Raw genomic sequence first — 26,528 nt, forward strand, 5'->3', positions numbered from 1 at the left:
AGAGCATTAGTGAGGTCAGGCACTGATGTTGGGCGATTAGGCCTGGCTCGCAGGCGGCATTCCAATTCATCCCAAAGGTGTTCAATGGGGTTGTGGTCAGGGCTCTGTGCCAGTCAAGTTCTTCCACACCGATCTCGACAAACCATTTCTGTATGGACCTCGCTTTGTGCACGGGTGCATTGTCATGCTGAAACAGGAAAGGGCCTTCCCAAAACTGTTGCCACAAAGTTGGAAGCACAGAATCGTCTAGAATGTCATTGTATGCTGTAGTGTTAAGATTTCCGTTCACTGGAACTAAGGAGCCTAGCCCGAACCATGAAAAACAGCCCCAGACCATTATTCATCCTCCACCAAACTTTACAGTTGGCTAATTTGCATTTGGTCAGGTAGCGTTCTCCTGGCATCTGCCAAAGCAAGATTTGTCCGTCGGACTGCCATATGGTGAAGCGTGATTCATCAATCCAGATAACGCGTTTCCACTGCTCCAGAGTCCAATGACGGTGAGCTTTACACCACTCCAGCCGACGCTTGGCATTGCGCATGGTGATCTTAGGCTTGTGTCCGGCTGCTCTGCCATGGAAACCCATTTTATGAAGCTCCAGTTATTCTGCTGACGTTGCTTCCAGAGGCAGTTTGGAACTCAGTAGTGAATGTTGCAACCGAGGACAAATTATTTTTACAAACTCATTTCTCGTTTCAGCACTCGGCGGTCCCTTTCTGTGAGCTTGTGCGGCCTACAACTTTGAGGCTGAGCCGTTGTTGCTCCTAGACGTTTCCAATTCACAATAACAGCACTTACAGTTGACCAGGACAGCTCTAGCAGGGCAGAAATTTGTTGAACTGACTTGTTGGGAAGGTGGTATCCTACGACGGTGCCACATTGAAAGTCACTGAGCTCTTCAGTAAGGCAATTCTACTGTCAATGTTTGACTGTGGAGATCGCATGGCTGTGTGCCCGATTTTATACACCTATCAGCAACGGGTGTGGCTGAAATAGCCGAATCCACTAATTTAAAGGGATGTCCACATACTTTTGTATATATTGTGTATATGATTGTGAATATATACTATTGTTCAGCAATGTATAGTGTTAGAGCTATTTCTGAGGGACTGAGAACCAGGGAAACTCTCACAACTGTAGGGGATCCCTGTTAATCGCATTGAAAATATGGCTAATCAAGATCAAACTTGGCACTCTCACCAGTATCTCTTTTTTTCCAGTTGTATTGAACTCAAACAATCAACACAATATCATTGAGTGTTACATGCTGCATGTTTGCCATTGTAATTCGTCTATGATTGAATTTTTTGGGCAAAGGAAATAATGTAGTGAAGTGTCTCTTCTTGTTTGTCTTTCTCTCAGAGGCACAATTTGCATAGGTGAACTGTTGCAACGCTTCCAACTGTCTGTTTGGTCCTTGATTTTTCAGAGGGAGCAACATAAAAGGGAAAACAAATGTACAATTAAGATTAAGAGAATGAGTGAAACAGTTTTACGGTGTTTTTTTTTTTTTTTTCCTTTCTGAAACTAATAGGTGGATAATGTTGCTGAGGTGCATACAGTGGCTTGCGAAAGTATTCACCCCCCTTGGAATTTTTCCTATTTTGTTGCCTTACAACCTGGAATTAAAATAGATTTTTGGGGGGTTTGTATCATTTGATTTACACAACATGCATACCACTTTGAAGATGCAAAATATATTTTATTGTGAAACAAACAAGAAATAAGACAGAAAACTTGAGAGTGCATAACTATTCACCCCCCCAAAGTCAATACGTTGTAGAGCCACCTTTTGCAGCAATTACAGCTGCAAGTCTCTCCCTGCCGATGAACAACATCCCCACAGCATGATGTTGCCACCACCATGCTTCACTGTGGGGATATGGTTCTTGGGGTGATGGGAGGTGCTGGGTTCGCGCCAGACAGAGTTTTTCTTGATGGCCAAAAAGCTAAATTTTAGTCTCGTCTGACCAGAGTACATTCTTCCATATGTTTGGGGAGTCTCCCATATGCCTTTTGGCGAACACCAAACATGTTTGCTTATTTTTTTCTGGACACTTTTCTGTAAAGCCCAGCTCTGTGGAGTGTACGGCTTAAAGTGGTCCTATGGACAGACACTCCAATCTCCGCTGTGGAGCTTTGCAGCTCCTTCAGGGTTATCTTTGGTCTCTTTGTTGCCTCTCTGATTAATGCCCTCCTTACCTGCTCCGTGAGTTTTGGTGGGCGGCCCTCTCTTGGCAGGTTTGTTGCGGTGCCATATTCTTTCCATTTTTTAATAATGGATTTAGTGATGTTCAAAGTTTTGGATATTTTTTATAACCCAATCCTGATCTGTACTTCTCCACAACTTTTTCCCTGACCTGTTTGGAGAGCTCCTTGGTCTTCATAGTATTGCGTGCTTGGTGGTGCCCTTTGCTTAGTGCTGTTGCCAACTCTTTCAGAACAGGTGTATATAGACTGAGATCATGTGACACTTAGATTGCGCACAGGTGAACTTTAGTTAACTAATTATGTGACTTCTGAAGGTAATTGGTTGCACCAGATCTTATTTAGGGGCTTCGTAGCAAAGGGGGTGAATACACATGCACGCACCACTATTTTTTTAAATAAGATTTTTTTTTCATTTCACTTCACCAATTTCGACTATTTTGTGTATGTCCGTTATATGAAATCCAAATAAAAATATATTTCAATTACAGGTTGTAATATAACAAAATAGGAAAAACGCCAAGGGGGTGAATACTTTTGCAAGGCACTGTAGTAATTCTTGACGTTATGTATTTATTTGCATTGATAGCCATTCACAGTATTTGAGAGCTAATAACTAATCTTCATATATACATACATTTTGTCTTATCCTTACTCTGCTGCCCCTATCCGTTTTTAGAATCATACTTTGTGCCAAGTTAAGCTATACAGAGGCCTGCCGCCATCAATATAAATGCAAATAAACCATGGGGCATCGAGAGGCCGTGGCATGGTTTTGTCATGATAATATTATAGGTTTGCCTTAGAGGAAGGTTCAAGACTAGGTATTGAGCTGCAGATGAGGGCCAGGCTTTGAAGATCTAACACATTATCCCAAGTGGAAATACATGAAAAGGCAATGATTCTTTAGCGGGAAGATCATAAGGCTTGAAAGACTCCTTGTTGATTCACCAAGACTGGGAGGGTGCCAAAAACAATGAGATATCAAGTAAACAGTGCAGAGGAGGGTCATCTTTGTATAGTATTGTAAATAGTAGTGTCTTTGGTACCTGTGTTTATTTTGCACATCAACTGGGGACTATGGAGTCATAACAGTCAAAGAGTCATGTGCCATGATGTGTAGATTGAGATGTAATGCATGGAAAGCTATTCGCATTCATTGCTTATTACATGTCAAACCTATTACTGCTCTCTCATACGCCTCCCTCTCCCACGACTTGTCATGGATCTTTTTTTATATATATTGACACAGTAGTCGAAGATACAAAATTGGACACATCCTAGATTGAGGCCTAGCCATGATGTATTGTTAGCCAGAGGCGGTGGGTTATTTTTGCCGATTCAGGCGGTTTTGGCAAATAACCTTGTGGAAGGGTACACACCATTAGTGTGGTCACATGGGATTTTATAGCATTGAGAGCTTCCAATCCTCAACACTTAGCAGAACCCAAAATCACTGATCAATTACACCAGCATAGAAGGGCAAACCTAAAACGCCTGTCAATCTATGCATACAGGTATTCTACCTTCAACTCTACTAGGTTAGCCATTATGATAACATCTTCAAAGCACAGTTTCATCTCACAGATAAAGTGATGACCTTATCTGTGAGAATGTACTTCAAGACCTCACATTTCCTCAGCAGTTTCATCTCAGATCTCGTTTCACCTGAAAAGTAGACAGGACATGGACAACAATGTCACTCGAGAGATGATATGTACATTTGGGTGTCTTATTTCACATGATTATCACAACAGTGTTAGACTATCTCCGTAAGGTGTGATTTATCAATTGAAGGCAGAGGGCACAGTGGGTCAGGTCATGTTTCAATTCCTGGTTGCATAACTATCACATAAAGTACCAAATCAAATCTATTTCACAAATCGAATCTCAATGAGGCTTGTCTGACTCGGATCAAATAAGTACTGGTAACTCAGGAGTCTTCAAAATCCAACTTAGTGGCACAACACAGTACTCTCTACACAAATCATATGCTGAGAACACGCTTAGAACAACAACAACAATTTAAGTGTGGGCATAACACTTTGAATACAGTTAGTTATGTTGATACTTTGAACTTGCAGAGAACTATAGTTTGAGGGAGAAAGTGGTGGGAGAGAGTGCTAGTTTCCACAGAAGAATGCGTGGGTATGTAAGGAGAATGACTAGAACCGGAAGATAAAGCGAGGCAAAGATGGATGGGGTAAAAGAGTGCAAAGACAGAGATAAATAGTTAAAAGTGGGATAGTGTGAAAGAGAAAGGGATAAAGGAAGAGGGAAGAAAAGACAGTCTGCTAAACAGAGTGACAACTCCTTGTATAATGCAGCGGCGAGGAGCCTGCTGTTTTTGTTTCCCCATGCCGAGAACAAATGGTAGTAATCAGGGACTCTCCAACTGACAATAAATATCAGGATGCGTTCCCTCGCTCAGAAAACAGAGGCGGAGGAGAACATAAAGACATTAGACAAAAAGCTTGCCTTACTTCTCTGAAAAGAGATGCACTAAAAGCCACTTAAGATGCAATTTCAGAAACTGCTGTGCGACATAATGTTTTAAAATACCATATCAAGCTATAAAGAGAAAAAGCAGTGGTGATGGTTTGTACTTCTGTTGTCAATATTTCTTAAAAATGGTGCTGTAACGCGACAAGGCCTTTTTACGATTGCGACTACCAACCCAACATTTACAGATTTTAGCAGGCCTAATCGCTAGCAAATTGAATGTCAAACACGTTAAAGAGAATGAATACAATTCATTCCAGGTTTTTCATGCCTGTATTTAGTATATTGACCCTAACGTAGAGGTCAAAAACGACGTTGTATAATGAAGGCTTTGGAAAACATTGAATCTTAGTGTGGTATTCCATCAATTGCAGAAAGCGGCTTCCAAATAACACATTATCAACCACACTTCTAAAAGTGCTCCAGAAAGCCACTATCTGCAAGTGTTTGAATACCATATTTAGGCTCATGATTATGATGTCAGAGCACATAAACACTGAATATTCTATACCAGCATCCCTCCTACCCAGTCATGATGAAAATAACTTCCGTTATCTACTTGATCAATGTCTTCATGACTCATTTCTAAAACTTATGAGAGTCTGGACAATGTTTATCCCTCTGCTCGCCTCAGTCTGTCGTTATGTCAGCGGGCTTTTGTTCCCCTTCCTCCAGTAGTTTGCTGTGATTAGGGGATGCACAGCGGGGTGCTGGCAGAGCCTCTCCCCACGCTTAACCACGGTAATTTACTGCCTGTGAAGAGGCCTGCTGAGTGCACCGGGAGAGAGGGTGCCTTACCCGCGCTGCCCGCTACCTAAACCTTTCATTATCCCGAGTCCACTGCTTCCTGTGCATTAAAACTGTCACCTGTTCATTTCCACCTAATCGAAGGGGCTTTGGTGGGTTATCTTTTTTCCTAGAGCCTGTGGCATATTCAAGGGAACAGAATAAACAAGGAAGAGAAAGGGAGAGTTAATTTCATAAAAATGTAAAATTACATATTTTTTCCTCCCTCACCTCACTGTTTCAAAATGGCCTATGTTTCGTAACAAGGCTTCATTCGAATAATGAGTCTCCATTCTTTCCCATTTCAAGAGCATTCACTGTCGACCTGACTGTGCTGGTATTTGGAGTGTTTTGAGTTTGTTTCATCTCAAAGTCATCTCCCTATCAAAACAGTTGCATTACAAGGAATGGACTTCATCATTTAGTCTTATCTCGGCCAAATCCAGACTGTGGAGCCACGTGCAGTCAATACATGGAAACCAGCCACTGTGATAGTGCTGTAAAAATGCTTCCGTTGTAAACATGCAAATTAATCATGACAGTCGCTGTATCTTGGAGGTATACATCAATCTCTCCTCTCGACTGACATCCACCGGTCTCTTTGTCTCAATGAAGCTGGGGGTTTGAGAAAGTGAAATGCCTTTGCTGTTTTGTGTGTGAATGTGTGTTTGTTTTTTTTTCAAGAAAGAAGAGGAGTACTCTCAATTTAAAACAAGCAATGAGATTGTTCAATTCTGCATAACAAAGAGAACAGGACACCTTCCACTGATAGTGTATCAACAGTCGGGGTGTGATGTGTTACCCTCCAAAATTATTATCTTTCTAATCCTTAAAGCTGTACACAAAAATCTTGTGTTATGAAGACATATACACAAGCAGATAAATTAAATTTCTTTATATCATATTGGACAACACAATTCCCAGACAGGATCTGTCTCTCTCCCTTCCCCCCTCCTCTCTCTCTCTCTCTCTCTCTCTCTCTCTCTCTCTCTCTCTCTCTCTCACTCGTCCTCAAATCTAGCATACTCCAAAGAAATCTAAGAGAGACAGATTCTGTCTGGGAATTGTGTTGTCCAATATGAAGTAAAGAAATTGAATTTGGTGAGGTCAGGGATAGAATATATAATGCCAAACAACCAGTAAGATATACAAGCCTATTCAAGAGAGAGATACAAGGCCACAACTTGTTCATTTTTATGACACCCACTACATACAGTGGACAATATTTTTTTTCATCGTATTTGATATATAATGGATTTTCTTAACCATAAAGCTGTCCATTTTTATTCCATGGCTGTTTTAATAGGAGTGATTAAGATGTGCAGATTTGCACAGGAGAACAGAGAATGTAATTTATTTTTCTACTAATCTGGCTAATGGTCAGCACTGAGTTGTCCCAAGGTCAGTCAGTATCATAATCTTATCACTGTTTGCAAGTATATAGGGTCTTGAGCTTGGAGGACATTGCCAGCGCAATAGTATTGTAATGATCGTCCTACCAGAACCTTTGGTTGAGTCTTCGAAAAGAAGTCCAAGTTCATATTCATATTTGTAAGCCAATGAAAAAAAACTTTAAATGCATGTTACAGAAGGATGATGACGATGATGATGATGATGAAGATAATAATGATGATAAATAAATAAAACAAACAAATCTGGAAATGCATGGAGATGGAACAAATGACAAAAACAATACTTCAACCAGGGGTATTCAAATGTAGGGTTAACTCAGGTAAAACAAAACACATGAAAGGGTCTATCTTCTGTAAAATGGACGAATAACACGATTGAGAATGCAGCCATGTTGCCTGAAGCTGTACGACTGGATTTTCTGCGTAACATTAATATCATATGTTTTTTTTATCATGAGTAAGACAGAAAGCAGCCTCCATGTCACCCTGAGACACCGTTCCCCGTCATACTGTAGGACCAACAGCCAGCCATGCAGTAAGGTCATGAATTACTAAACATCATCCTCGGCTAAATGTAAGAGACTGCACATCTGAGGAGGATTGCCTGACACAAGCAGGCTCCTCATATAGCGCCTACGCTGCCTTTTACGGCTGTATGCGGGAAGAGCTAAGACCTACGTCACCAGCTATGTCTCTTTAAACACATTTGAGGGAACATGACATCTCATTCAGCCAAATTCCACTCAATGTGCTCTAATAGGCCAAGAATGAAAAGCAGTCTTACAAAGAGGAATGTTTTGATGAGCACACAGATGCAACCAGTGGAGCCTGTATACATGATAACCCTTACTCATTTACAGAAATAGAGAATTAGTATAGAATCGACTGTTTTGTTTCATTTGTGAAAATTAACCAATTGGATCTTGGGAAAATACCACTTGGGAAAATGCAGAGAGGTCAATGGCCATAACATATGAGCAATGCCTTCCGTCCTCCTCTGGCCCATGATGGGTGTCGATGGAACAATCAATAGGTCTTACTCGAGGTCAGTGGTACATAATGGCTGGTTTTGATGGTGTGGATCTCTAGGAGTCTGGGGGCTCGGAATGCTGAAGATCATGATCCATCTTGTGGAATCAGTTGCTCGACTCAAGCTGCCCGTTGTTATTCAGCCCAGGCTGTTCTTCTATTGATATTTCTCTACTGTCAAATAAGACCAGGGGCTTGCTGTTCCATGTAAGGAGGTAATCAATAGCACAGTTTGAAAATTCACCTTGATTGGATAGCATTCATGCGCTTTAAATAGAGATATTTTTCCTGATTCATCTAGTACATGTTTTTACTTTATAGTTTGAACATGGTGCAGTTTACAGTATGCGCACGCTCACAAACTGCAGTATGGTCTACAGCCTTCAAACTCAAATCTGGACCTCGAAGCCAGGTCCACTGTTTGTTTTTATTGTTCTAATCAGGGACTGATTTAGACCTGGCACACCAGGTAGGTGCAATTCATTATCAGGTAGAAAAGAAAACCAGCTGTAACTGTCCATAGGGTAAGAGTTAAATACCCCTGACCTACAGTATCTGTGTACAAGTGTGTGTACAAGGCTTGCTGCAAATTCAATTATGAGCCCCTAAGTGCATGTAGAGGGGTTCTGGTTAAGGAAAGAGAATGTCAGTCTCCTGACACTAACTCATTGTCAAGGGAATGCACCAATGCTGCTCCTGGAAACAATGAGGCCATCAGAACTGAAATGGACCTTCCAGCATAACCTTCCAGCATAACTCTTTATTCAAAATGAATTGAGCGCTACTGTTAAAACTAGTGGAAGTTATCATTTCCCACAGCCAACCCTTTCTCTAGCTCTCATGTCCTCTTCTCCAAATTCTCTCTGACTCTAGCACTCTATACTAGCTTTGGATGAAGTGCTAATGGGAAGAATTCGGTGAACAAGCAATGCATTATTGGCAGCTTGGCAGCTGGGAGAGCCGTTTTAGGATTCAGCCATGGGATCAGTCTGCTGCACCATCCAGGCATCTCAGAAAGACCCTAGATTAAAGCAATAATGGTGGCAATCCACCATGGTCCATACTCCATATAGGTGTGTGCGTGTGTGTGTGTGTGTGTGTGTGTGTGTGTGTGTGTGTGTGTGTGTGTGTGTGTGTGTGTGTGTGTGTGTGTGTGTGTGTGTGTGTGTGTGTGTGTGTGTGTGTGTGTGTGTGTGTGTGTGTGTGTGTGTGTGTGTGTCACAGCAGGCTGGTCACACCAATCATCATAATCATCAAACCATAAACCGTTATGACATGTATTGGGTGAAATTAACATAATTATGTATTTATTTTCAAAGCAAATAGCACAAAATGATTAAATAGGAGCACGATTGTGTTGAATGGTTCAATATCATAGTGAGATTGATTTTAATCCGAATTACCACATTGTCTGTTTAAGGGAATACGGATTATCCCGGTGGTTATAATACCAGAGGCTGTCTAAAGCACTGCTCTTTTTTCTGTAGGCCTATTTTTAACATTAAATAAATAAAAAGCTCGGCTCCGGCTAATTTCAGGGTGGCTTGTTGATTTTGGAGAGAAAACAGCATGAATCATCGTGATTCTATATGTTTTAAGGTTTGACATTTCGTTTGGACGTCAGGTTGTGAGAATTGCCCTCATAGGTTGAGCCGCGCGTTGATTTGAGGGAAGGGTTGATTAGGCTTCAACGCGAGTCAGGCTATCCGTGGCGTCGCGCGCATGCCACACTAAGTTAGTGGGTTTGGAAATGCTAAAGCGCCTCCTCGCTGATATGCACTCGCACACAAAGCAAAGGGATCCGCTCGCGAAACTGGGAACTATCTACTGATCCTCCAGGTCTTAGTACAAAACACGGGAATCTCGTCCTCGGCAGGTCCTCTTTACGGGAGCGGACACAAGGATGGTTATGTAATGGGTCTTGGAGAAGTGCCCGGGAAACCTTCCCTTCATGTGGAAAGCAGAATGAGCAGGTTTCTTCAGCTGAGAAGAAGTTTGGTTTCGACCTGAAGCACATCAGGAAATAAGGAATCACAGTTATAAAGGGATAATAACAGAATATAGAGTAGCTGCAGAACATTCTCACTAATCAAGAGAAGGTATTCTGGTTCGCACCTTTGGATTGTACGTTTTTCGCCTGGCTGGCAGGAAAACATTTTGGAGTACGTTATTTGGATCTTGTGAAATATCCTAAATCTTTGGAAAAGCAGACGAATAAGCCCGACAGATCAGAGACCAACGCTTGCCCATCATGGAAATTGAAATGCTGATGTTATAAAGATACATTTATGGTCAAATGACCGTCTTTACGCGCTCTCTAATCTAACTACCCGAGCCTATCTATGAGATGGAAAAACGGGGACTCAACTGCGTCCTTTATTATTTAATTCTTAATGCACCCTTGTTATTCTGTGTAAATGGTAAGTCAACTTTGTCAGTCGTAGCATGCCGTGCTATTGATGGTCAACACAAATGATGTCAATCGAACAGCCCCTGTCGTTAGATTTTTGATTTCAAGCTGTTGTGATATGGACCGGACCCGGTCATTATTTGAAGTCAAGCGCATTATTCTGCTGCAGTAACTTGATCGTTATAAGAAAAAACAATCGACGTTGTCGATTAAATGATACATGGGTGAGAGAATAGATTGCTAGGAATAAAGTATTAGACGCACACACGTCAAGACTGCGCTTCAGTAGTTATGCATGTCCACATTTCCCCAGTTATGCTAAGCCTAATGCTAAATGAACATGATCTCTCAAAACACGTAAAGCAACAATAATTAGTATTGTCATGGTGACCAAATACTTGTATTTATTGTGTTACAGGTTATATCAAAAGCCATGGTCATTTCAATTCACAGCGCACGGGTCGCATAACGCTAATATGCCTAGTTGTGTAGGCTACCTTTGCGTCATTGCTTCATTGTTTATTTTAAGTCTTAAACTATTATAAAGTGATATTTTAGATTGAATGGCAACCTGAATGTGATTGTATTGCGGAATAAAGATACATTTGGTTACGGATATCACTAAAGCGCATTTCAGTTGTCTGTCATGAGGCTACGTAATCTCAGACCTTTGTTAATTTGTTATTCCACCATTTAATCTATTATATCTGTTGTCTTTTCCCAATGGTAGCTACATTTACTGAAGTGCCCAAAGATGTGAGTGTCAGTGAGGGAGAAGACGTTGAGATGCCGTGCGCCTTTCGGGCCATCGGATCATCGCCCTTCTCGCTTGAGATCCAGTGGTGGTACCTAAAGGAGACAACACCTAAAGAACATGTACACGAACTGCAAATAAGCTCTCCGGCGAACAGAGCCAAGGTAAAGCTGTCTCCATGACAGGGAGGGCAGGTTGGGCTGCTCCCGGGCAGCTACTGAGAGGGGCTCTGTTGAAATGTTCGAAGATGCACCAAAAGTGATTGACACTTACAGCTACGGCTGTGTGCAATCTGTCTTTTCATGATGGCATCGCCATATGTACGATATATATTGCTATTTATTTTATGGACTTTATTACAACATGTTGCCAACTAAAAGCATGCGAGTGGATATACTGGAGATTATTAACACTGTGTGGCCATTTATATTAAGAAGGGTTGGGGGGGGGGGGGGGGGGGGGAGGGGGGACGACACACCTAATGATACAAATGGTACTTGTTGGCTTTTAAAATCAGTTCAGGGAGAGTTCTCATGCATGCGACGGAAATGCCCGTGTTGGAATATTCCATAATGCTGTTGGATAACTGTGTTATGATTACGCCCTCTGCGCCTCTGTTGCAATCGACTCAGGGACATAGAACAACCCCATCTGTAGTTTCTGCTCTGTTATTTAACCACATTAAACATGCACTAGAAAACACAACCGACTATTTATGACAGCTCGAGAGCTAATGCAGCGGTCGCTGTCCATGGTGCTGATGTCAATGCAGGCTGTTTGGGACAAGTTTGGTAACAGCGCAACTGTTGCTGTCCATGGTGCTGATTCTAATGCGCGCAGTTTTAGAAACAATTTTACACTGTCGAAAGCGATTCAAAACTGCACAGAGGGAATTCCATTGTGGTGAGGCTCATATCCTAATGTGTAATTGCTATAAAAGAGAGTATTATGCAGTCTTGTGTCTCTGGCTGACCATAACACTTCGACACATTTCTGGTTTCAGGTCACTCAAAAGGATGCCACAAAAATAAGCGTAAGTGTTTCCTCTTGTCACTAACCATGTCCAGCTGAAGCATTCACGCTAAAACTTTATCATAGTGGAGATATCTATCTGATTTCTTCAAATATTCGCTTTTTATTGTATTTGGATATGGCTGCACAGTTAAGAGCCATAATGCATTTGAGCAATAAAATGTTTATTTTGTCATTCAAGGCTAGCCACATGATATGGCCAAGTGGCACTATGAAGGCCGATGGCCAATGTTTTAGCACAAGTTATGGAGGTAACTGTCCAGGCCTCTGGTGCAACTGGGAATTTTTCCAAGCATTTTTTTTCTAAACTTAGGACTCCATTTTGTACAGTTGTTTCCAACCTGGCTGGCTCACCATTATCATGTCGCCTTTGGAATATAAATATAGCCTAATCTTGTTTTTAAATGTATTCAGACTCTTGCCACACAACAGGCAGCGTTAAATCTCCAAATGTTTTAGCATTTTTGGATAATAGGCCTTTAGGCTTTCAAACGCATAAGCCCTCATCGCGTGATACATATGTGGCAGTAGTCTAATGAGTGGCCGGCCTAGTCTACTTTGATATAGACATATTTCTTGTTGAAACCAACAGGTTATATTGTACATGTAGCAATTTCTCCTTTTCTGTTTCTCTTTGTAGACTGTGAGGGTGCAGGGCAGTGCCATATCTCACAGGCTTAGTCTGTCCAAGGTGCGGAAGGAGGACGAGGGGGTGTACGAGTGCCGAGTTTCCGACTTGTACTCCGACGAGACTCAGGAATACAAGGTTCAAGCCACCCTCCGGGTGAGTCCGCGTGATGGCATGGTGGCCGAGGAGGCCGTGTCCCACATCCAGAATAGATGGCCACTGAGGAACAGCAAGGACGCGGTGGCAGGGGGGCGGGCTACCTCTGAGCCGGGTCAGGGAAAGCCTCGTGTGCCTCCTCCGGCGGGACATGGCCCCCTCCCCGCCAGCACGACGACCACTGCCTCCGCAGCAAAGTCCTCAGCTTCGCCGAGGCCCGGCAATGCGGCCATCCTCCGACAGCAGCATGGAGCAGGTAAGTTGAAGTGCAACAGTGACACCTAGTGATATAGGGCGAGAATACGGGAGTTTGTGTGTGTTTCTCCTCAATCTCCAGTCAGACCCTCAGTAGCATGTCATTCTGACCAGTGATTTGTCCTTTTTAAAGTGAATGATAAATTACACTGACAGTTTCATTGTCATCGAATAATTGAATGTTATTTACAAATAATACATTTGATGATGGTTGTAGAGTACAACACCTGTTACATGGGATTATATTGCTTACAGGGTAGTGTTTCTTAAGGGTAGGTATTGATTCTTTCATCATACCTTAATAAATAAATACAAATGATACATGCTGGGACATATATGCCTGTAGTCAGACTATGGAGAGTGAGGGAAGGTGTGTATATACAGTGGGTATCATAGATACTCCATAATGTCAAAGTGAAAAGAATATTCTACAAATGTTAACAAATGAATAGGCCTACAAATGAAATAACTAAAATACAGTTGTTTCAAAAGTATTCACCTCTTTTGTTTTGGCAAAATCACATAATAAATTACATCGACTCACTCTGTGTGAAATAATATGGTTTGACATGATTTTTGAATGACTATCCCTTCCTCTGATCCCCATACATAAATGATCTGCAAGGTCCCTCAGTATTGAATTTCAACCACAGATTAAACTACAAAGACCAGGGAGCTTTCGAAAGACTCATAAAAATGGGCAGTGATTGGTAGATTGTTGACCATGAAAAATCAGACATTGAATATCACTTTAAGCATGGTCAAGTTAATAATGATGCTGTGGATGACGTATTAAACCACCCAAACACAACAAAGACACAGTTGTCCTTCTGAACTAAGCTGCAGGACAAGATGGAAACTGCTCAGTGATGTCACCATGAGGCCATTGGTGTTTTTCAAACAGCTACAGAGTTCAATGGCTGTGACGGGAGACTAGTCAGGATCGAGGGAAAGATGAACGGAGCAAAGTACAGAGAGTTCCTTGATGAAAACCTGCTCCAGAGTGCTCAGGACCTCAGACTGAGCAAAGGTTCACCTCCCAACATGACAATGACCCTAAGCACACAGCCAAAACAACACAGGAGTGGCTTCGGGACAAGTCTTTGAATGTCCTTGAGCGGCCCAGCCAGAGGCCGGACTTGAACCCTGGCGAACATCTTTGGAGGGACCTGAAAATAGCTGTGGAGCGACGCTCCCCATCCAACCTGACAGAGCTTGAGAGGATCTGCAAAGAAGAATGTGAGAAACTCCCCAAATACAAATGTGCCAAGCTTGTAGCGTCATACCCAAGAAGACTCGAGGCTGTAATCGCTGCCAAATGTGCTTCAACAAAGTACTGAGCAAAGGGTCTGAATAATTAAGTAAATGTGATATTACATTTTACGTATTATAAATTAACAACATTTCTAAAAAACAGTTTTTGCTTTGTCATTATGGGGTATTGTGTGTAGACTGATGAGGGTGAAAAAAACAATTGAATCAATTTTAGAATAAGGTTGTAACGTAATAAAATGTGGAAAAAGTGAAGGGATCTGATTAATTTCCCGAATGCACTACATATACTTTATATATACAAAAGTATGTGGAAACCCCTTCAAATGAGTGGATTCGGTTATTTCAGCCACAACTGTTGATGACAGGTGTATAAAATCGAGCACACGGCCATGCAATCTCCATAGACAAACATTGGCAGTAGAATGGCATGGCAGAAGATCTCAGTGATTTTCAATGTGGCACCGTTCCAACAAGTCAGTTCGTCAAATTTCGGCCCTGCTAGAGCTGGCCCGATGAGCTGTAAGTGCTGTTATTGTGAAGTGGAAATGTCTAGGAGCAACAATGGCTCAGATGTGAAGTGGTAGGCCACACAAGCTAACAGAACTGGACCGCAGAGTGCTGAAGCGTGTAGTGAATAAAAATTGTCTGTCCTCGTATGCAACAATTACTACCAAGTTCCAAACTGCCTCCGGAAACAACTTCAGCACAATAACTGTTTGTTGGGAACTTCATTAAATGGGTTTCCATGGCCAAGCAGATTCGGGCTAGGCTCCTTTGTTCCATTGAAGGGAAATCTTAATTCTACAGCATACAAGGACATTCTAGACAATTCTGTGCTTCCAACTTTGTGGCAACAGTTTGGGTAAGGTCCTTTCCTGTTTCAGCATGACAATGCCCCTGTGCACTAAGCAAGGTCCATACAGAAATAGTTTGTCTAGATCGGCGTGGAAGAACTTGACTGGCCTGCACAGAGCCCTGACCTCAACCCCATCAAACACCTTTGAGATTAATTGGAATGCCGACTGCGAGCCAGGCCTAATCGCCCAACATCAGTGCCCGACCTCACTAATGCTCTTGTGGCTGAATGGAAGAAAGTCCTCACAGCAATTTTCCAACATCTAGTGGAAAGGCTTCCCAGAAGAGTGGAGGCTGTTACAGCAGCAAATGGTGGACCAACTCCAAATTAATGCCTATGATTCTGGAATGAGATGTTCGAAGAGCAGGTGTCCACATACTTTTGATCATGTATTATATATATACAGTGGGGAGAACAAGTATTTGATACACTGCCGATTTTGCAGGTTTTCCAACTTACAAAGCATGTAGAGGTCTGTAATTTTATCATAGGTACACTTCAACTGTGAGAGACGGAATCTAAAACCAAAATCCAGAAAATCACATTGTATGATTTTTAAGTAATTAATTTGCATTTTATTGCATGACATAAGTATTTGATACATCAGAAAAGCAGAACTTAATATTTGGTACAGAAACCTTTGTTTGCAATTACAAAGATCATACGTTTCCTGTAGTTATTGACCAGGTTTGCACACACTGCAGCAGGGATTTTGGCCCACTCCTCCATACAGACCTTCTCCAGATCCTTCAGGTTTCGGGGCTGTCGCTGGGCAATATGGACTTTCAGCTCCCTCCAAAGATTTTCTATTGGGTTCAGGTCTGGAGACTGGCTAGGCCACTCCAGGACCTTGAGATGCTTCTTACGGAGCCACTCCTTAGTTGCCCTGGCTGTGTGTTTCGGGTCGTTGTCATGCTGGAAGATCCAGCCACGACCCATCTTCAATGCTCTTACTGAGGGAAGGAGGTTTTTGGCCAAGATCTCGCGATACATGGCCCCATCCATCCTCCCCTCAATATGGTGCAGTCGTCCTGTCCCCTTTGTAGAAAAGCATCCCCAAAGAATGATGTTTCCACCTCCATGCTTCACGGTTGGGAGGGTGTTCTTGGGGTTGTACTCAACCTTCTTCTTCCTCCAAACACGGCGAGTGGAGTTTAGACCAAAAAGCTCTATTTTTGTCTCATCAGACCACATGACCTTCTCCCATTCCTCCTCTGGATCATCCAGATGGTCATTGGCAAACTTCAGACGGGCCTGGAAATGCGCTGGCTTGAGCAGGGGGACCTTGCATGCGCTGCAGGATTTCAATCCATGACGGTGTAGTGTGTTACTAATGGTTTTCTTTGAGACTGTGGTCCCAGCTCTCTTCAGGTCATTGACCAGGTCCTGCCGTGTAGTTATGGGCTGATCCCTCACCTTTCTCATGATCATTGATGCCCCACGAGGTGAGATCTTGCATGGAGCCCCAGACCGAGGGTGGTTGACCTTCATCTTCAACTTCTTCCATTTTCTAATAATTGCGCCAACAGTTGTTGCCTTCTCACCAAGCTGCTTGCCTATTGTCCTGTAGCCCATCCCAGCCTTGTGCAGGTCTACAATTTTATCCCTGATGTCCTTCCACAGCTCTCTGGTCTTGGCCATTGTGGAGAGATTGGAGTCTGTTTGATTGAGTGTGTGTACAGGTGTCTTTTATACAGGTAACAAGTTCAAACAGGTGCAGTTAATACAGGTAATGAGTGGAGAACAGGAGGGCTTCTTAAAGAAAAACTAACAGGTCTGTGAGAGCCGGAATTCTTACTGGTTGGTAGGTGATCAAATACTTATGTCATGCAATAAAATGCAAATTAATTACTTAAAAATCATACAATGTGATTTTTTGGATTTTTGTTTTAGATTCCGTCTCTCACAGTTGAAGTGTACCTATGATAAAAATTACAGACCTCTACATGCTTTGTAAGTAGGAAAACCTTCAAAATCGGCAGTGTATCAAATACTTGTTCTCCCCACTGTATATATATATCTTGTTTCTTGTTAACAAACTACAGTTTTGGCAAGTCGGTTAGGACATTACTTTGTGCATGACACAAGTAAGTTTTCCAACAATTGTTTACAGACAGATTATTTCACTAGGAATTCAGAGTATTACAATTCTAGTGGGTCAGAAGTTTACATACACTAAGTTGACTGTGCCTTTAAAAAGCTTGGAAAATTCCAGAAAATTATGTCATGGCTTTAGAAGCTTCTGATAGGCTAATTGACATCATTTGAGTCAATTGGAGGTGTACCTGTGGATGTATTTCAAGGCCTACCTTCAAACTCTGTGCCTCTTTGCTTGACATCATGGGAAAATCAAAAGAAATCAGCCAAGACCTCAGAAAAAAATTGTAGACCTCTACATGTCTGGTTCATCCTTGGGAGCAATTTCCAAACACCTGAAGGTACCACGTTCATCTGTACAAACAATAGTACGCAAGTATAAACACCATGGGACCACGCAGCCGTCATACCGCTCAGGAAGGAGAAGCGTTCTGTCTCCTAGAGATGAACGTACTTTGGTGCGAAAAGTGCAAATCAATCCCAGAACAACAGCAAAGGACCTTGTGAAGATGCTGGAGGAAACAGGTACAAAAGTATCTATATCCACAGTAAACGAGTCCTATATCTACATAACCTGAAAGGCTGCTCAGCAAGGAAGAAGCCACTGCTCCAAAAAAGCCAGACTACGGTTTGCAACTGCACATGAGGACAAAGATCGTACTTTTTGGAGTAATGTCTTCTGGTCTGATGAAACAAAAATTGAACTGTTTGGCCATAATGACCATTGTTATGTTTGGAGGAAAAATGGGGAAGCTTGCAAGCCGAAGAACATCATCCTAACCGTGAAGAACGGGGGTGGCAGCATCATGTTGTGGGGGTGCTTTGCTGCAGGAGGGACTGGTGCAATTCACAAAATAGATGGCATCATGAGGGAGGAAAATTATGTGGACATATTGAAGCAACATCTCAAGACATAAGTCAGAAAGTTAAAGTTTGGTCGCAAATGGCCCTTCCAAATGGACAATGACCCCAAGCATACTTCCAAAGTTGTGGCAAAATGTCTTAAGGACAACACAGTCAAGGTATTGGAGGGGCCATCACAAAGCCTTGACCTCAATCCCATAGAAAATTTGTGTACAGAACTGAAAAGCGTGTGCGAGCAAAGAGGCCTACAACCTGACTCAGTTACACCAGCTCTGTCATGAGGAATGGGCCAAAATTGATCCAACTTACTGTCGGAAGCTTGTGGAAGGCTACCCAAAACGTTTGACCTAAGTTAAACAATTTAAAGGCAATGCTACCAAAACCGAATTGAGTGTATGTAAACTTCTGACCCACTGGGAATGTGATGAAAGAAATAAAAGCTGAAATAAATCATTCTCTCTACTATTATTCTGACATTTCACAGTCTTAAAATAAATTGGTGATCCTTACTGACCTAACTGACAACTGACATTGTAGAATAATAGTGAAGACATCAAAACTATTAAATAACACATGGAATCATGTAGTAAGCAAACAGGTGTTAAACAAATCAAAATATATGCTACATTTGAGATTCTTCAAAGTAGCCACCCTTTGCCTTGATGACAGATTTGAACACTCTTGACATTATCTCAACCAGCTTCACATGGAATGCTTTTCAAACCGTCTTGAAGGAGTTCCCACATATGCGGATCGCTTGTTGGCTGCTTTTCCTTCACTCTGCTGTCCAACTCATCCCAAACCATCTCAATTGGGTTGCGGTTGGGTAATTGTGGAGGCCAGGTCATCTGATGCAGCCCTCCATCAGTCTCCTTCTTGGTCAAATAGCCCTTACACAGCCTGGAGGTGTGTTGGGTCATTGTCCTGTTGAAAAACAAATGAAAGTCCCACTAAGCGCAAACCAGATGGGATGGTTATTCGCTGCAGAATGCTGTGGTAGCCATGCTGGTTAAGATTGCCTTGAATTCTAAATAAATCACTGACAGTGTCACCAGCAAAGCACTCCCACACCATCACACCTAATCCTCCATGCTTCACGGTGGGAACCACACATGCGGAGGTCATCCGTTCACCTACTCTGCGTCTCACCAAGACACGATGGTTGGATCCAAAACATATTAAATGTGGACTCATCAGACCAAAGGACAGATTTCCACCAGTCTAATGTCCATTGCTCATGTTTCTTGGCCCAAGTAAGTCTCTTCTTCTTATTGGTGTTTAGTAGTGGTTTCTTTGTAGCAATTCGCCCATGAAGGCCTGATTCACGCAGTCCCCTCTGAACAGTTGATGTTGAGATGTGTCTGTTATTGTAGAATATATTTGGGCTGCAATCTGAGGTGCAGTTAACTCTAATGAACTTATCCTCTGCAGCAGTGGTAACTATGGGTCTTCCTTTCCTGTGGCGGTCCTCATGAGAGGCAGTTTCATCATAGCGCTTCATGGTTTTTGCGACTGCACTTGGAGAAACTTTAAAAGTTCTTGACATTTCCCAAATTGACTGACCTTCATGTCTTAAAGTAATGATGGACTGTCTCTTTGTTTATTTGAGCTGTTCTTGCCATAATATGGACTTGGTGTTTACCAAATAGGGCTATTTTATGTATACCACCCCTACCTTGTCACAACACAACTGATTGGCTCAAATGCATTAAAAAGGAAAGAAATTCCACAAATTAACTTTTAACAAGGCACACCTGTTAATTGAAATGCATTCCGGGTGACTACCTCATGAAGCTTGTTGACGGAAAGAGTGTGCAAAACTGTCATCAAGATATGTAAAAAAATGTTTACCATTTATTTAACTAGGCAAGCCAGTTTAGAACAAGTTCTTATTTACAATGACAGCCTACCGGGGAACAGTGGGTTAACTGCCTTGTTCAGGGGTAGAGCGACAGATTTTTACCAAGTCAGCTCAGGGATTCGATCCAGCAACCTTTCGGTTATTGGCCCAATGCTCTAAACACTCGGCTACCTGCCGCCCCAGGTAAAGGGTGGCTACTTTGAAGAATCTAAAAGATAAAATACGATTTGATTTGTTTAACACTTTTTGGTTTATACATGATTCCATGTGTGTTATTTCATAGTTTTGATGTCTTCACTATTATTTTACAATGTAGAAAAATGTAAAAATAAAGAAAAACCCTTGAATGAGTAGGTGTGTCCAAACATTTGACTGGCACTGTATATATATATATATATAAACATATTCCAAAACATGCATCCTGTATGCAAAAAGGCACTAAAGTAATACTGGGAGAAAAAAACACAGCAAAGAAAAATACTTTTTGGCCTAAATGCAAAGACTTATGTTTGGGGCAAATCCTTCACAACACATCACTGAGTAACCGCCTCATTATTTTCAAGCATGGTGGTGGCTGCATCATGGTATGGGTATGCTTGAAATCAGCAAAGATTGGGGAGTATTTCAGGATAAAAAGAAACGGGATGGAGCTGAGCACAGGCACAATACTAGAGGAAAACATGCTTCAGTCTGCTTTACACCATACGCTGGGAGAAAAACTCACGTTTCAGCAGGACAATAGCATAAACTCAACAAAAAAAGAAACGTCCTCACTGTCAACTGTGTTTATTTTCAGCAAACTTAACATGTGTAAATATTTGTATGAACATAACAAGATTCAACAACTGAGACATAAACTGAACAATTCCAAAGACATGTGACTGACAGAAATGGAATAATGTGTCCCTGAACAAAGGGGGTGTCAAAATCAAAAGTAACAGTATCTGGTGTGGCCACCAGCTGCATTAAGTATTGCAGTGCATCTCCTCCTCATGGACTGCATAAGATTTTATATGAGATGTTACATCACTCTTCCACCAAGGCACCTGCAAGTTCCCGGACATTTCTGGGGGGAATGGCCCTAGCCCTCACCCTCCGATCCAACAGGTCCCAGACGTGCTCAATGGGATTGAGATCCGGGCTATTCGCTGGTCATGGCAGAACACTGACATTCCTGTCTTGCAGGAAATCACGCACAGAACGATCAGTATGGCTGGTGGCATTGTCATGCTGGAGGGTCATGTCAGGAAGGGTACCACATGAGGGAGGAGGATGTCTTCCCTGTAATGCACAGCATTGAGATTGCATGCAATGACAACAAGCTCAGTCCGATGATGCTGTGACACACCGCCCCAAACCATGATGGACCCTCCACCTCCAAATCGATCCCGCTCCAGAGTACAGGCCTCGGTATAATGCTCATTCCTTCGACGATAAATGCAAATCCGACCATCACCTCTGGTGAGACAAAACCGCGACTCGTCAATGAAGAGCACTTTTTGCCAGTTCTTTCTGGTCCAGCGACGGTGGGTTTGTGCCCATAGGCGATGTTGTTGCCGGTGATGTCTGGTGACGACTTACCTTACAACAGGCCTACAAGCCCTCAGTCCAGCCTCTTTCAGCCTATTGCGGACAGTCTGAGCACTGATGGAGGGATTGTGCGTTCCTGGTGTAACTCGGGCAGTTGTTGTTGCCATCCTGTACCTGTCCCGCAGGTGTGATGTTCGGAGGTACCGATCCTGTGCAGATGTTGTTACACGTGGTCTGCCACTGCGAGGACGATCAGCTGTCCGTCCTGTCTCCCTGTAGCGCTGTCTTAGGATTCTCACAGTATGGACATTGCACTTTATTGTCCTGGCCACATCTGCAGTCCTCTTGCTTCCTTGCATCATGCCTAAGGCACGTTCACACACGTTTCTTTTGGTATTTTTCAGAGTCAGTAGAAAGGCCTGTGTCCAGTGTCCTAAGTTTCCATAACTGTGACCTTAATTGACTACCATCTGTAAGCTGTTAGTGTCTTAACGACCGTTCCACAGGTGCATGTTCATTAATTGTTTATGGTTCATTGAACAAGCATGGGAAACAGTGTTTAAACCGTTTACAATGAAGATCTGTGAAGTTATTTGGATTTTTACAAATTATCTTTGAAAGACAGGGTCCTGAAAAGGGACGTTTCTTTTTTTGCTGAGTTTACAGCACAAGGCCAAATTTACACTGGAGTTGCTTACCAAGAAGACAGTGCATGTTCCTGAGTGGCCAAGTTACAGTTTTGACTTAAATCTGCTTGAGATCTATGACAAGACTTGAAAATTGCTGTCTCGCCATGATCCCCAACACCTTGACAGAGCTTGAAGATTTTTTAAAGAATAATGGGAAAATATCGCACAATCCATCTGTGGAAAGCTCTTAGAGACTTACCCAGAAAGATTCACAGCTGTAACCGCTGCAGAAGGTGTTTCTAACATGTATGTATTGGATTTATCAGACTCAGGGGTGAATACTTATCTAATCAAGGTAAATTAGTATTTTATTTTTCATTTTAAAAAATGTTTAGAATTTTTCTTTCACATTGATATTGGAATATTTTGTCTTGCTCGATGACCAAACAATTAAATCCATTTCATTCACACTACGTAATGCAACAAAATGTGGAAAATCCAACGGGGGGTGAATACTTATGATTACCCACTGAGGAGAGGGACATGTTCTTGCCTTTATAGTGTCCACCATACAGAGAAAGAAATGATGAAGATATGATTCACAATGGATATGTCTCCTCATGATCTCCACATTATAACGTGAGAGCGCCTTAATGTAGCCTTTGGAGAGAGCGAGCAGAGGGGTTATCTCACACGCCAGACTCGCTACTGATCGATGAAGCATACTGCTGAATAATTAAATTTCACAGACTCCGCAGGAGGGTTTCATTCGCCGTTCTGCCATATCAGACTTACAGCTGCTGACGCAGTGGTGGTGCAGCAAGGGAGACATGTCTGGCTGGGGATAGGGAAGGTGGATACTTATATTTCTCAGTATGTGGGATCACACTTGTCTGTTTATGTGCATTATCATGTAGCTGTGTGCTGATGTATGTTTTGATTGTGCCTGCGTGTGTGTACAGACATGATGTGAAAGCAGCCAGGGAGACCATGTTCATTTCTCTGGCTGGAAGCATGTCTCCAGACTTCTCCTCCACTTTCATGGCTGTTGCTGTCAGTGCGTTGGTGGTTTGCAGGGTAAAGTAGAAAAGGCCCCTCCTCTAATGACAGGCTGTTGCCAGGGTTGTGACCTCTTTACTTGGGGGTCCTCAAGGGTTTTAGAAAGACCTTAGAGGCCCTTGGAGGAGACATGGTGGGGAGTTCCATTCTCTGTTCCTTCCCTATTGTGTCTATCTTACTCAGTGTTGTGCCTGCTCAACGTATGTTGTGGCTAGTCTGGATGGCTGTTCTCTCCTCGCTGTGGCTTTGTCCTCAGGGCAGAGGAGGAAAGCTGGTGGGCCATGACTGGAGGAGATGACTCCAGAGAAAACATTTCTACAGTTTTACAACTCTACCTGTGTCCTTGAGTGCAGTGCTTCACCTCTGCTTTCACATCTAGTCCAGACTTATGATTCAGTAATGTCACCCAACAACTCATATATCTAAATGTATGCTTGATGCCAATGCCATCTACAGAGCCTTGGGTTCCATTGAAAATGTAACCAACAGAGTTGTGCAAGTTAGTAATCGGAGCATACATTTACTTCTACATGTGAGTCATTCAGCAGACTCGCTCATCCAGAGGCCAGGGATCCATTTGGTATTTTCTATGGGAGTCGAATCCCTTACTTTCTGAATGAAGCTAACTGCCAACCGAGGGGTAATCATGCAAAAAACACCAAGCTAATAGAATGGCACCATGCTGTTAGTCCTCCTCGTGTTGGACTGTTCATAACACTGATGCTGCCATCCTGGACATGTACTGTGGACGTGAGAATAGCCTGGAGCACGTTAAACGCTCTCTCCTAGGAACTGGCACTGTGGAATCAGCATGCTCGGCCAGCCCTGTCCTTAGCGAAGCGCGACGGAGGCGGCCATTTGGCAAGAAAATCAAACAATACCACTGCCAGTTCACTGACTCTCCGCGTTCTCTCTCTCTCTCTCTCTCCCTCTCCCTCTCGCTCTCTCTCATTAACCTAAATGTCCAAATAGTCTAATGTCATCGATTTTCAATATTACCCCTAATTCTAAATTCTAAAATCAGAATCCTTTTCACTGTTTGATTGGTAGACTTGAATACAATTGTGCTCTGCTTTGCTTACACAACGAGCTAAGGTCAGGCAGCCATTGTCAGGGCAATTGGATTGACTGACCAACATTCGTATATGCCTCATACTGAGTAGTACTACTTGTGTGCTTCAGTTCTAAATACTGATTTAGTATCGAAAAACAACATCAGACTGATCTCTGGGCTTGTTGTCTAAACATGATTGTCCAGGACAGAGCAGGGCAAGCTCACCTGTTTATTTAGGAGAATCTGATGGATATTATTTTTCATATTTTACTGTTTGCTCATGGCTGCTATATTCCTTCAAATTGGCTGGTCAGTATTTGCTTCTCTGTCTCTCGTCATGTATCTCTGTCAGACTAAATCTAATACAGTAAATAAATCCATGTAAAAGTGCCTCCCTGACACTTTTACATTGACGGGGGGGGGGGGTACAGAATTTGTCTTGGCTTTTTTTTATTGCTTTAAGTGAACCCCTCAACATATTTGTCAACGGATTGTGAAGGTTAAAAAGCACCCTGGCATATTTGAAAGATTGGCCCTCTCCTGTCTTACCACAATAACGACAGCTGAGGGGGAAAAATGCGATCTGCCCACCTCTCGGAAATGCGTGCATCTGTCACTTTTCTGCAATGTCATCTGTCTGAGTGGCAGAAACAATTAATGTTAAAGGGGAAATGTCACGGGCATGTGGCAGATAAGCCGGGCCCTCAGCACACTGTCAGGTGTCTCAAATTGCCTCTCACATTTTCATTTTTCATCTGGGGGTTTGGTGGCCTTGCTGGGGTAACATAAACTTGCAGTGCACCATTCTCCAGTGCTTCACAGATAGATAGTCCCATGGAGGATCAGTGGCTAACTAACACTTTGGGGATGGAGGTTGTCTATCATGAATTCAGAGTGGAATGTGTGGCGACTGCATAGATGTGCATGTTCCTCCAGGTTCTCAATTCACGAACAGAAAATCTACTACATAGCAGTGAAATGGAACCGTGTTGAAACTTTAAACGGTGAATACAACCATCCATGGAATCACAATTACTAATCCCAGCATTTTTCGACATTAGAAACAGAATATTATTGTAAAGATTTTAATCTCATCACATTTCTTTGCTTGCGGCACCTCCCAAGCATAATATACAATACTGTTTTCCCTTACTTTAAATTAATCTGAAATATATATTTTTTTACATATCTCAGTAATTTGCCTCACTTGTTTCACAAAATCAACCTGTATATAGGCCAATCTGAAAGCCAATTACAATGTGAACCGCTATTACTTAGATCATTAATTGAATAATCATCAAATTAATTCACTGGAATATTCTAATTAGAATTTTATTGACTATCTATATTGATTAGGGACTGCGTGATTAAAAGGAACATTTAGTTAGTGGAAATATTCCACATTGTGGATGTACAGTTTAAGTCGGAAGTTTACATACACCTTAGCCAAATACATTTCAACTCAGTTTGTCACAATTCCTGACATTTGATCCTAGTAAAAATTCCTTGTCTTAGGTCAGTTAGGATCACCACTTTATTTTAAGAATGTGAAATATCAGAATAATAGTAGAGCGAATTATTTATTTCAGCTTTTATTTCTTTCATCACATTCCCAGTGGGTCAGAAGTTTACATACACTCAATTAGTATTTGGTAGCATTGCCTTTAAATTGTTTAACTTGGGTCAAACATTTAGGGTAGCCTTCCACAAGCTTCCCACAATAAGTTGGGTGAATTTTGGCCCATTCCTCCTGACAGAGCTGGTGTAACCGTGTCAGGTTTGTAGGCCTCCTTGCTCGCACACGCTTTTTCAGTTCTGCCCACAAATTTTCTATAGGATTGAGGTCAGGGCTTTGTGATGGCCACTCCAATACCTTGACTTTGTGGTCCTTAAGACATTTTGCCACAACTTTGGAAGTATGCTTGGAGTCATTGTCCATTTGGAAGACCCATTTGCGACCAAGCTTTAACTTCCTGAATGATGTCTTGAGATATTGCTTCAATATATCCACATAATTTTCCTTCCTCATGATGCTATCTATTTTGTGAAGTACACCAGCCCCTCCTGCAGCAAAGCACCCCCACAACATGATGCTGCCACCCCCATGCTTCATGGTTGGGATGGTGTTCT

General features: G+C 42.3%; 1 protein-coding gene across 1 annotated transcript in view; it reads left to right on the forward strand.

Moving 5' to 3' along the window:
* The first annotated feature begins 9,536 nt into the window (after positions 1–9,536).
* Positions 9,537–26,528, forward strand: part of LOC139576214 (V-set and transmembrane domain-containing protein 2B-like) — a 31,735-nt gene continuing 14,743 nt past the window's right edge. Inside the window, exons 1-4 of the mRNA XM_071401997.1 lie at positions 9,537–10,358; positions 11,079–11,266; positions 12,106–12,135; positions 12,775–13,174. Coding sequence (XP_071258098.1) covers positions 10,286–10,358; positions 11,079–11,266; positions 12,106–12,135; positions 12,775–13,174 — 691 coding nt within the window. The 5' untranslated portion in view covers positions 9,537–10,285. The remainder of the gene's footprint in view (positions 10,359–11,078; positions 11,267–12,105; positions 12,136–12,774; positions 13,175–26,528) is intronic.

This window comes from Salvelinus alpinus, chromosome 5 (assembly GCF_045679555.1).
Source record: "Salvelinus alpinus chromosome 5, SLU_Salpinus.1, whole genome shotgun sequence".
Classification (NCBI taxonomy): Eukaryota; Metazoa; Chordata; class Actinopteri; order Salmoniformes; family Salmonidae; genus Salvelinus; species Salvelinus alpinus.